The sequence below is a fragment of the Dipodomys ordii genome, unplaced genomic scaffold (genome assembly GCF_000151885.1).
Source record: "Dipodomys ordii isolate 6190 unplaced genomic scaffold, Dord_2.0 Scaffold1, whole genome shotgun sequence".
NCBI lineage: Eukaryota > Metazoa > Chordata > Mammalia > Rodentia > Heteromyidae > Dipodomys > Dipodomys ordii.
This window is the reverse complement of record NW_012267217.1, coordinates 67,420,563-67,433,118: the sequence shown is the minus strand read 5'-3', so window position 1 is coordinate 67,433,118 and position 12,556 is coordinate 67,420,563. Positions and strand designations below refer to the sequence as shown.

Genomic DNA, 12,556 nt, shown 5'->3' with positions numbered 1-12,556 from the left:
AGACATGCATACCGGAAGGCTGAATACAGCGCCCCTTCAGTTGTCCACAGGGCGGAAGGGCGTGGCCACCCCACTGTGGAGGGCAGGCAGCCTGTGGAGAGGAGAGGCTGCTTCTTGATGAGGCTATTTTGCCCCTCTCAACAACTCCCAGAAACCTGGAACTGCCATGCCTGAGCTTCTGTGGAGTGCAGAGTCTCTTAAATCCACATTTTGTTCTACAATACTGCTTCCTCAGGTGTTTCTAAGTTGGTTACAATTCACCTATTTTTTTTTCTGAACTTTGCTACTGTTTTTAGTCACTCTATTATAAATAATAAATGCTGTCATTCCCATGCGGTCAGAAGGAACAGTGGCAAATGGCCATGTTTAACGTACAGGTGGCAGGAAGGCAGTGTTACTGTGAGACTCCCAGTGTCCAGCCCAAATCTCAAGAGTCCTTTTGCTGTAGATGGGAAAGAATGCCCTGGCCACACAAGCCCAACAGAAAGGAACAGAGGCAACCTGTGACCCAGCCCTCCTTTCCTCAGCCCAGGAGACATGGAGAGAGGCTCAGAGGTAAGAAATGGAGAACGGACCAGCAGGTAGGTACAGAGGACACGCCCGTGAACCACTCAGATGAATAAGTATCTTTATTCAGCTCATCCATTCACTGTGGGGCTTGCCCCGCATCCCCACACCTTCACCCTTCTCCTGGTAAACCATGCACATAAAACAGCAGGGCCAGAACGCAGCGCTTCCATCCCACCCGAAGAATGCTGTACAATGCTAAAGGCTGGGAAGCCAGGAGCTGCAGATAGCTTTAGGGGCCCAATCTCTCCGATCCAGAAGCCACACCACTAAGTGAGAAAGGCTGCCAGGCAGTGTAAGACCAATGTCCGGGGGCCTTCTAGAGCCCCAATGTCCCCTGGATCCCTGGAAACCATCCAGAGTCGGTCCCTTCTTCAACTGTGCACACCAAGACTTCACATGGTCAAGAAGCTTCTACTCATCAACAGACACTGACTACCACATCCTTAAGGCATTGAGAGGAAGGAATTAGAAGGGAATAATATTTATTAAAGTTAGAATGTATCAAAATGTCCACCATACTTTGGAAAACTCTTAAATTAGGCACAAGAGCAAAAGCAGTGCTGACCCCAGCCATTGCAGACAAACACCCACTCAGACCAAAGCAGGACGGGAAATGGAGGGTGGGTGGTAAGCATCCAATTCAACATGTCACTAGGCTCAGACCCCAGTGCAGGCCGACCCTCACCAGGCTCAGCACCCAACACAAAGTGGGGGCTTTGCAGACCCCTCAGGGAGGAGCCGGCCCTACCGGCTACAGAACAGAAGCAAACTCAGTTCTGTAAGTGCCAGAGAGCTACTGATAAATGTCATGCTCATACCAGATTTATGCACACTCATGTATCTAGACTGATCTTGAGTTCAAAACAGCTTAAAAAAGAAATGCACCTGAGGCATGCCAGACACTGAGCAATACATATTAAGGCAACACAAGTCTGCCCCTTCTACACCCTCCCTCTTTCTCTCTGCTACCCTGGATTTATGGTACAGTCCATACGTCACTGTGCAAATCGAAGTCTGGGCTGCTTCTGGGGTAGGACATTAATCCCACTGACCATGCACATCAGCACAGTCACTGCCCACTGAGGGAAGTGGGGAGGAGGGGAGTCAGGCCACGTGAGCAAAGAACATAAAAAGGAGGTGCGGTGGTCAAAGGAGGCATTTCTTCCCCACCGGCAGAAGTCAGGACTGGTCAGTGTCTGTCCAGCAGTCACCTGCAGCCCTGGCACCTGCAGCCTCACCCCTGGTGCCATAGCCAACGCTCAGGCTGCCACAGACTGCCAGAGCCTGAGCACAGCACCTCCTCACTGAGAGAGACACACTAGCTTCCTCTGAGCGGCTCCATGACTGCGCCCCACAGGCCCACAAAGGATGTCTGAGCTTCTCAGGCCGTGCTGTGATCTCAGGCAGAGGGGGCAAAAGTGTTGCAATACCCTTCACCAGCACCCAGACTAAGAACCCAAGAATCTCTCATCAATGCGTAAACATACACTACGCGATTTCATCAACCTGTAGACTTAAAGAGAAATCCCAGAGGAAGGGCAGCCAAGGAAAAGCACGACCTCACTACCACCTTCGTGCTATAAAAGGAATGGCATCATCCAGTGAGAAAGGACAGGATCTCAGAATAAAGTCAATGCTGTCCTTTTGTGTTGACCACGACGCCCTTCCATGTCCCACCTGCACAGGCTGCGCCGTGACTCCAGCTACTCTACAGGGCACACGGCCCAGCCCCGTCTCCAGGTCAGTAGAAGCACTTCCACTAGGAAAGGGACAACAGACAGCAGTACCCATGAACTGGAGACGGCTCTGTACCAAGTGCTGTGTGCACGTCTTCTTGTAGGACCTCATCAAAAAGTGTGAGAGACACTGGGCGTTGGTGGCTCAGGCCTGGAATCCTAGCTACTCAGGAGGCTGAGATCTGAGGATCGCGGTTTAAAGCCACCCTTGGGCAGGAAAGTCTGTGAGACTCTTATCTCCAATAAACCACCAGAAAACCAGAAGTGGCACTGTGACTCAAGAGCTGAAGAGCTGAGGGACAGCGCCCAGGCCCAGAGTTCAAGCTCCATGATCGACAAAAAAAAGAAAAAAGAAGTGTGAGAGACACAGTGGAAAGTGCTCCCTGCGCCCTGAAGGCAGGAGGCAGCAGCAGTGCACAGGCAGGAGCACGCTTGCTTTCTGTTGTGTGCCGCCGCTTCTTGCATGAACTTTTTATGGGAAGAATCCAGATGGCACATGAATGCCTGGGACAGAGATGGAGCTGGAGATGGAGTTCAAGTAGTAGTGCCGAGCTAGAGGACAAAAAGCTACTGAGTCCAAGCCCTGGTGCCAGCACACACACACACACACACACATGCGCGCGCAAACACACACACGCACACGCACACACATCCCCCAAGTCTGACAACAAACACAGTCAACATCAGAAAATCATCATTACCTGTTCAACAAGTACTCTGGCCTAACAGCTAACAGCCCCTCCAGCATGGCTGGTGCACCTGTGGGTCGCTCAAGCTTCCCCATGATCACGACCAAGCAAGCATTCTGCCTTTAAACTCTTTTCTGAACAAGGCAAAATAGAAATAAATAAATAAACAAACAAACAGTAACAAGTGAAATGAAAAGTCATAGAATATGACACCAAGGGACTTCTGGGAAGGTAAAAGCTAGGACTCGACTGACCTGAAATGTTAACACGTGCCCAGACTCTGTCCCCGCCACTTCACTGCCCACAGTGAGGGCTCCATCGAGGCCGGCAGCTGCCCCAGGGTAGAACAGCCAGACACATGCTCCTGGAATGCACTCCTCCCTCTGGACCACTGAGCAGCTCTCTGGGGCCAGCTCTGGACAGGGGCAGCAGCCTCAGCAAGCACCACTATGTGTCCTTGCTCAGTGGGATGTGGGCATCAGGCTGGGAAACATGAGTCATGAAGTGCTCCAGTGCACAAGGACTCTGCCTTATCCTAGACCCTCCCCTTGACAGCCCAGGACCAGGGGCACTTTGGTAAAGCGAATCACTAGGAACAAGAAAGAATGACCGTAGTCAGCTATCTATACTGTTTTCAGCTGTGACATTTCAATAGTCAGTGAACCTCAAAGTGTAGGGTTTTGAAAATCCTAGCAGAAGAGATGCTGACCGTAGCCTCCCCAAGTGAAAAGCTGTGGCCTTGGCCAGGTAGAGAACAGCACACACCCACAAAAGACCCAAAGCAGGCCTCCAGCCCAGCTCACCCACTCCCAGACACATCAGTCCCTGGTCAGGCCGAGGCAAGGCTCAACTTCAAGGAACAATCAGAACAGTCTTTGAGAGCCATAGGAAATGGGTCCACACCCTTGAAGGAAAGACACAGCACATGCCTGACTCACCAGAAGGCCTGAGAACAGACACCCTACCACCAAGGGCAGAGGGCAGCTTCTGCTGCGCCAGCTCACCTGGAGAAAGCCTGCTTTCTCCTCCCCTGAGCCAAAGGGCAGAACTGAGAAGCCTAACAGGAAAGCAGCCCCGAGCTCAAAGTGGAGTGAGGAGTCTCACTCCTGAAAGCCTCCAATGTAATCTGCATGGCTGGCCATCCGCAGGGAGGACAGGCCTTCGGAGTGCTGGTGCGCCTGTAGCCAGGGCGAGCTTCTGCACCACCACCCCACCTCCCAAACAGCAAGTCCCAGTCCCACCCGAGTCCACAGACAGCAGTAACCCCAAGCTCTGCAGCAAGCGGCCCTCATCATTCCACACCTAGGCAGGCTTTCTGACCTCAGTCAGACCCAAGCCCAAGCCCGGTCCAGGCCTCAGGAACCCAGCCCACACTCAGACACAGTCCCTGCCTACAGCCACATCCCTCGGCTGCACAAGCCCTCCAAGGGCTCTTTCTCCTCAGGACCCCCTGACAGTTCTGCTCCTCTGGCCCTCGCTCCAGCTGTAGGAGGAGAGGGGTCAGCTCAGTGTTCCTGCACTCCTACAACTGGGGGCTGGAGGGTGTCGGGATTCTATCCTGAAACCCAGAACACAAAGGCCAACCACTGCCTGTGCCAGCAGCATCACACAGACGCTAATAACTAACAGACGCTAATAATTAACAGAATTACAGATCTGAGATCTCATTCCTAAACATTCCTAAAGTTTGGAATCACCAGAGAACCACAGGCACAGAGAACCAGAGGCTTCAAGAGTTCACCGGAAACAGCAGTGGTCCCCGGCCCACCTGCTAATGACCCTCTCACCTGGATTCATAGTGCTGGGTGGAGAGCAAGCCTCCCCCACACAGCCCGAAGCACCTGCAGTAACATGTCATCTCTCCCATCTACCTCCAGCCCTGGGAACATCAGGAAAAGACTTCTGGCACCACCGCTATCCCCTTTCTTAAGACCCTTGGAGCAGCTACCATTTAGGATCCCACAAAGGGAAGAGCAATCAACCAGTCACCAGACGTTTGGTCTAAGAACAAAGCTTGGAAGCACCCAGGAGACCAACTTAATTTTCCACCTCTTGGTATGTGAGGGACTGAAGAGAGTGTCTCAGCAGTCATCTTCCATTAGAACTGGCAGTGAATGCTGTTGGGAAAAGTCCTTGGTCTACATGCAAGCAGTCATTTACTGGCTAGTTCATGTAGGCCTCCAAAAATCAATCACTGTCTGGAAACTCCCTGTCTGGAAATCAAACAACAGAATAACCCAAGCTCTGTTGGTGTGACCCGAGGCACAGAGGTATGAGAACAGGTGCTGTGTTGTGTGATGACACAGCACCCTGACCTCCCCACACTGAGACTCAGATCGCATGTCCAACCATCCTCGAGTGAAGACAGCTCACAGGAGAGAACACTGTAGTGGCAGGAAGGAAAACAAGCTAGCAAGTTCACAAACTGCATTTCAGCCCCCCACCTGTTTTGGTGTTTTTTGTTTTTTGGGTTTTTTTACTAAAATCTTGCACTTCAGATATCAGGCTTTAATAGAGCAATTAAATAGTAAAGTAGAAAAATAAATGGAAGCATGGTTCTGGAAAGTGCTAAGACTCTTCCCTACTTGGGGCTATCAACAGACCTCCAGCTCAACCCACACTTCACACATGTCATGGCCCGTAGCATTCATCTGCAAGGGCAGAAAGAGAGGTTTTCAAAGACCAAAGTTCTGTATGAGCCTTTCGCTGACAATGCCCCAGCACCTGAGAGAGGATTACAATCCACAAGGACAAGGCCATTTCTGCTTCTCCAACAGCTAAGGACAGGTGGCAGCACAGGACGTGGCTCACGAGTCAGCGGTGTCAACCCTTCCGGCAGAGTGGCCTCTTCTTCACTGCAATAAGCCACCACAGCTGAACTCTACTCATGGAGAAGGAACCTCTTTATGGGGTCTGGCAGAGGTAGCGAGGGAATCAAGTGAAGTCGGTATTTGCCAAGAGCTCTTCTCACAGTCACGCGGCACAAACTCAGCAAGGTCCTGGGTACACCTGGAGAGCCATGGAAAGAAAGGGAGACAAGAAGGTTCATTTCCATGCCAGTTGTGCAGGCCAAGGCTGGCTGTGATGGTCAGAACTGCATGACTGTGCACACCAACCTCTTCGTCTGAGCCAAAGAAGCAGGTTGTGAGCAAAGTCATGTTGCCAACTCCTCTGGCTTATCTCCTCCTCTGTGAGTTTCTGGCTCTAGAGCAAGTGGGAGCAGCAGACCACCACCCCTGGTCAGTCCCAGAAGGTTCAAAGGGAGTGAAGGGGCACAGACTGAGCAGTACAAAAACTCCAGGTCAGCAAGACACAGCCAAGGCCGGACAAAGAGTCTACCGGTACACCCTCACAAGCAGAGGCGGCTTCATTCTATCAGCACACTCCTACCTCACTACTCACCCACACATGTTCCGGTGAACTGATTTAGGTGAGTTCAACAAGGAAAACACTGAAGTTAATGTTCTGTTGGAGGTTAACACATTAGGGAAGAAGCTATGGACTCGGATGCCCTAAAACTCCAGGCAGGAAATGAGATGGAGATCACAGAGGACACAAGACGGATTCTGGATCCCAGAGAAAACCATGGGAAGAAAGCCAAATCACTGATCAACTCCAAACTCCATTCATTTTTTTTTTTTCTTTTGAGGGGTTGGGGCAGTACTAGGGTTTGAACTCTGAGCACGTGCTCTACTACTTAGGCCATAATGCTTTGCACTTAGTTTGGTTTTCAGGCAGGGTCTCATGATAACTCTTGCCCAAGCTGGCTTCTGATCTTGACTCTCCCATCACCATTTCCCAAGCAGCTGAGATTACAAGCATGTACCACCACCTGATTTAAAAATTCCTTAGTAAACTCTTTCCTCAAAAATAAGCAAACTCTAGATTTCATTCTAATAAAAACTGGACTTGTCATTTTTGTATGACCCAAATGAATGGAGTTGAGTGGGACTGAAGGAAGGGAGTGAGGAGCCCGAGAAAACGGGGGCGACTACTATCCTCCTTTAAAGCCTATGGAAAGCCTGGAGCAGCAGCAGCTCATGCCTGTAATTCTAACCACTCAGAGGTCAGGAGGTCAGGAAGAACCATTCTCAACAACAGAAGGTGGGCACAGTGGTTGGTGCCTGTCACCCCAAGCACACGGGAGATGTAAGCAGGAGGTCACAGCCCAGACTGGTCAAGGAGTACACTCAAGACCCCACTGAAAAAGTAACTAAGCAAAAAGGGCTGGGGGTGTAGCTCAAGCAGTAGAGCATCTGCCTAGCAAGTGAGGACCCTGCACCTCCTCTAGTACTTCCTCCCTCCTCCTGCTCCAAGGGGCAGCAAGGAGAGTATGCAAGAAGTCATGGTCTCTAAAAATCTAAGGTCACAAATAAGAGCAGAATGGTACAGGGAATACAACTTCAGGAACTTGGAAAAACATACATATACTTTTATACTTTCCTGATGTCAGCTCTTGGTGCTTAGGAACTGCAAAATAGACCAGTCTGAACAGCTATTCTGGAAAACTGCTAGTCCTAACTAAAGAGTTTGATCAAATGCTTAACGAGAGTTTGTTCCCTTTGTCTTTAAGTAACCCTGCATCTTATTGCGTCAGTCAAGACAAACTGCAGGTGAAAACTGAGCCCCCCACTTACTTCTGGCCTCTTTAAAGACCTGCAAGGCCTCCGGGTCCGCCTTCCTCCTACCCCTGGACTCCGGGCCCAGTGATTCCCACTTCACCAGGTTCAGGTTGGCTCCAAACTCTACCAGAAGACTCACAAAGGCTGCCTCACAGCCGTGACGCAGGACAGCATCCATGACACACGCAGGAGAGCCCCGGTAGAACTCCTGCGTGTTGACGGGGCCATTGCAGTTGAAGTCAGGATTTGCCCCTGCCTGCAGGAGCAGCCTGAAACACTGCAGGTTGTGGTAGGCTGCGCTGATGTACAGGGGGCAGACCACCAAAGAGGTGAGCCGCCTTGAGAAAGGGGGCTGGGCATCAGGAGTCAGGTGGTGATTGATATCAACGTCGGCCCCATATCTGCAGAAGGGAAGAAAATCAGGTCTTGCAAAAGATCAACCACAGTTACCAACAAGGGACTAGCTGGCTCATTCATAAGCAGCAGCACTGTACAGCTATGAGAAGACAAACCACAGACCTTGGAGCAGGGAGAGAACAGGTCAAAGAAGACAAGGCTGGCAGCTGGGTATTTTTAACACCCCTTGTTTCGCAGATGGACCCAATTGTGTGCCTATCTGTGTCATTGTGGACTCCCGGCTCAATGATCCTCCTTTTCAGGCACAGTCAGCACCGGACTCACTGCTAACAGGCTGACAGCACACAACAGCGTCAGGCTCGCTTGCAAGGGCCTCAGGTAGGGCAGCTGGTGGGCAGGCAGCATCACACAGCCCTACACAGCCACACACACTCTTCAGGGAGATAACCCTGTAATCCTATGTCTGCATCCCGACCCCAAAGGATAGCCCAGATGTGAGAAACCCAATCTTACACAGGGCAGACACTGGGCCACCATGGCCTGTGTCTACAAGACCCCACAGCACAGCATTGCCTGTCATGCTTTCAAAGATGTCCAAATGCAGGGCCATCCAGCACGCAGAGCTCTCCCAGACCAATCACTTTTCCTCCTAACAGTGGTTAGTCAACTGGAGAGGACGGAGTCCTGGCAAAGTGAGCAGGGTACTTGCTAGGGACAGAAGTGGCTGTTGGGCACAAGTGGAGCCCCAGTGGTGAGGAGGCTTGTGTGGGAAGGGGAGCGGCAGACCTGTTTCTTGTGAGGGACTGGCAATAGATTAAGAGAACCAGATTCCTTACTGCTGAAAAGGAGGATAAATCTGGAAGAAAGAAGAACCTAGGATGCACCCCATGACATTAGACGGGATGGGCTGACTCAGTGACACATGGAAACAAAAATGCAGTAGATACGCTGTGTCTACTTGGAGAGAAGAGTGAAAACAGCCTCCCTCCTGGGCTTGTAATTCTCTTTTTCGTTTGTGTTTGCTTTGAGCAAGGGTCTTCCTGATGTAGCCCTGGTTGTCCTCAATTTCTCAGTCCTCCTGAGAAGCTGATTACAGAAGCTCAACACCAACCCGGCTTAGATCTTGGTTTCTACATACCATCCTTCACTGAAGACAACTAGAACTCACTGGAGAACGCACCCATTCCAGAGGCAACAGAGGCAAAGTCTAAGTTGGGCGTTACACGAGAAAACAAGAAACTCAGAAAAAATGATAGGGACCACACAAAAGGCCACAGAGCTGCTCAAAGCTTCTAAAAGTGGCCAAATCTGAGACGTTCTGATCATAACAGTGGACTCTAAGTTGCTGGACACTCTAAGAAACCATGACTCTACTAACAAACAAATTAGATTTTGAGATGAAGATCAGGATATACCGATGGCTGTAAGAAATCTCTCCACAGAATGCTTATTTCAGAAAGAGGGAAAACTAGCAGACATCAGCTTAGTAAGAGCAAATGTTAACACTGCAGTCTGGGACAAGCTGAAGTCATGTGCAACCTGAGCGGAGGTCACTTCTGCCCCGAAGAACCTGGCTCCAGGTGAGACCTCAGCACCCTGCATCTGTTTTCTTGAGTTATCACTGGCCCAGGACAGTCCTGGGTTATCTCACAAGCTGTCTAATTACCTGAGCATTCACTTGAAATACGTAAGAAGCAGTGTCAAGGGGACCCAATGGGCAGGTTCAGTTGAAAGGAAACAGCATCGTCTCCCCAACACTCATAGCCAGCAATCAAAATCTGGAATGTCTCCTCAGCATTCCCAGCACCCAAAACCTCCCCTGGAAACAAAGAACTATTTTTGGGCAGCACGGGCTGAGCACAGTCATGGACCAATAAGCCCATTACAAACATACACAGCACACACTCTGAGACACCATCAGTCTAAACACATGAAACCACCCCAACGTGAGGCTCCACCATAACCAGTGCTCCCCTTCCCTCCTTATTCTTACGCACATTCTTCTGGAATGCTCATAATTTGGGGCAATATAACAATCTGGTCTTAGATGAGTCCTAAACTATGTATAACACACTGGATGGCATCCAGTTAATTTTAAGCCTGAATATTGTTCATATTTCTGACAAGGAACCAATTAGACAACTCAATAAACAACACAAGATAGGGCCAAAACGATAACCAAAGGTAAGTTAATAACCTTGGAAGTTTACATTGTTAATCAAAAAAGAAAAGTAAGTGTACATCTCAAAAAGTTAGAAAAAATACATCTAAATGAATTAGTTAAGCAGAAAAATAAAGAGAAGTAATAAGGCTTAAAAGCAGCTCTTTTAAAAGACTAGTCGGAAATGTAAGTCCTCTTAAGAAATCTGACTGTACGGGGGGCAAGCGAGCCCTGAGTGGGGAGAGGGGAAGAGCCTCAGAGCCTCAGGACAGGGGCAGAAGCACTGCAGTACTGACCTGATGAGAGCCTTCAGCAGGTCAGCCCTGCCCACTCGAGAGGCATGGTACACCGGGGTACTGCGGTGATGCCGGCTTCCATTCGGGTCGGCACCAGCTTCCAGAAGGATCTGTGCACTCTCCAGGTGCCCGTTCACCACAGCCACATACAGTGCAGTCTGCCCCTTGACATCCACCAGGTCCACCTCAGCCCCTTTGCGGATGAGGAAATCCACGCAGTTCCCGTGGCCTGCTGTGGCTGCAATTCGCAGAGGCGTGCACGGGAGCCAGCCACAACACCAGACAGACTTCTCATTGATGCGACTACAGGAGACACACAAACATGTGAGACCACGGGATGCAAAAGATAACTGCTGCCTTTACCACTCCAAGGAAAGTGCTCGCCTAGGCAGCTGGCCCTGAGTTTAACAGCGCTTCCATCTATGTGCTGCTTTCTTTCCCCTTCTGGCTCTGGGCTGGCGGGTGGGCGGGCACGCATTCATTAGACATGAGGAACCTGAGACTCAGGCAGCATGAACAGCATTGGCACCCACGTTTCTGGTTGGATTTTTCTAGTTTGCGTTTCCTAACCTACATGCCAGAGGACATTCCTCTACAAAGCAGGAAGGGTCTGAGGGATGGACACACTCACCTGGGAAGCAGCAGAGGCAGAACCCTTAGGCCCCCTCACCAGTGACCACCTGCAAAGGCCACTATGCTCCCCACTGACCCGGCCCCAGCCAAGGGGAGACATGAGAAACCAAGACGCTGGCACAGGACCTATATTTCTGGCTAGCAGGAGCAGCAAACTCCTGGCTCAGTTCTCAGGCACAGTGACGTCAGACACAGCAACCAAGCTGGCTCACTTTTATCTACCTCCCAATGGAATTTATACCTAAGTTTGGAAGCCAGAGCACTGAGCCTTGGGAATATGACAACAGCCCTTGGCCTGTCTCAAAGAGGCCAAAACAGTCAGGAGCCCCCAAGAACTTGCTGCAGAGAAACAGCAACAGAAAAATGTCTTAAAGAGCCAGGAAAGTCACTGAATCTGAGTTTAAGGAAAAACAGAGAAAAAGGCTGGACATGATGGCTCAAGCCTATAATTCTAGCTTCTTGGGAGACAGAGATGGGAGATTACAGTTCAAGGCCAAGGCCAGACCCAGACACCCAGACACACACACACACATACACACACACACACACACACACACACACACACACGTAAGCTGGGCACTGGTGATTCACACCTATAATCCCAGCTAGTTAGGAGGCTGAGTTCTGAGAACCACAGTTCAAAGCCAGTCTGGAAAGTCTGTAAGACTCTTATCTCCAATTAAACACCAAAAAAGCCAGAAGTGAAGCTGTGGCTCAAAGTTGTAAAGAGCTAGTCTTGAGCAAAAGACCTCAGGGACAATGCCCAAGCCTTGAGTTCAAGCCCCATGATCAAAAAAAAGTTTCTGAGGCTCTATCTCAACTGACGATTGGGCACAACAGCAAGAATCTGTTACCCCAGCTACAAGGGAAGCACACTGGCTGGGCACAGTGCCACAAACCTATCATCCCAGCTCCACAGGAAAGCACATAAAATGAGACCTTATCTAAAACTAACCAAAGCAAAAAGGCACTGGAGGTATATTCAAATACTAGAGTGCCTGACAGGCAAGTGTGAGGCCCAAAGTTCAACCCCCAGTACTACTAAAAAATAAAAGAAAGGAGGAAGGGGGAAAAAAAGAACCTTGGAAAAGCAATATGGATCTCTGTAAAGTCACTATTCTACTGCTACATCTGCAAGTTTAATGAAGGTTTCAGAGACTGGACCTACATTAATAAATCTAGGAAAAGCTTTCTAGTGAAATAATGCTAAGACACTGACGGATGAGAAAGGGCCACGCTCTATGGACCACTGGAAACCCAGCCTCACAAATCAGTAGTAGGAGCTTCAGCATCGCAGCAGGGCTCCCATCACCTGCTACCTTAGTGCCCGAGGAGAAGCAGAAACACAGCTAAAATATGGAGGGGCTTGGGGGTGCAGCTGGCTTTAAAATCTCATCGGGGGCTGGGAAGGTGGCTCAGTGGTAGAGCGCTTGCCTTGCATGCCTGAGGCCCTGGGTTCGATTCCTCAGCACCACATAAGCAGAAAAAGCTG

The 12,556-nt window shown here is 50.2% G+C and overlaps 1 protein-coding gene across 1 annotated transcript in view; it reads right to left on the bottom strand.

Annotated features, from left to right (window-relative positions):
- Positions 1-5,490: 5,490 nt before the first annotated feature.
- The window catches only part of Asb1 (ankyrin repeat and SOCS box containing 1), a 15,816-nt gene continuing 8,750 nt past the window's right edge, over positions 5,491-12,556 (bottom strand). Inside the window, exons 3-5 of the mRNA XM_013024181.1 lie at positions 10,432-10,734; positions 7,633-8,018; positions 5,491-6,004 (exon numbers count right to left, since the gene is read on the bottom strand). Of these exons, the coding sequence (XP_012879635.1) occupies positions 5,877-6,004; positions 7,633-8,018; positions 10,432-10,734 (817 nt within the window). The 3' untranslated portion in view covers positions 5,491-5,876. The remainder of the gene's footprint in view (positions 6,005-7,632; positions 8,019-10,431; positions 10,735-12,556) is intronic.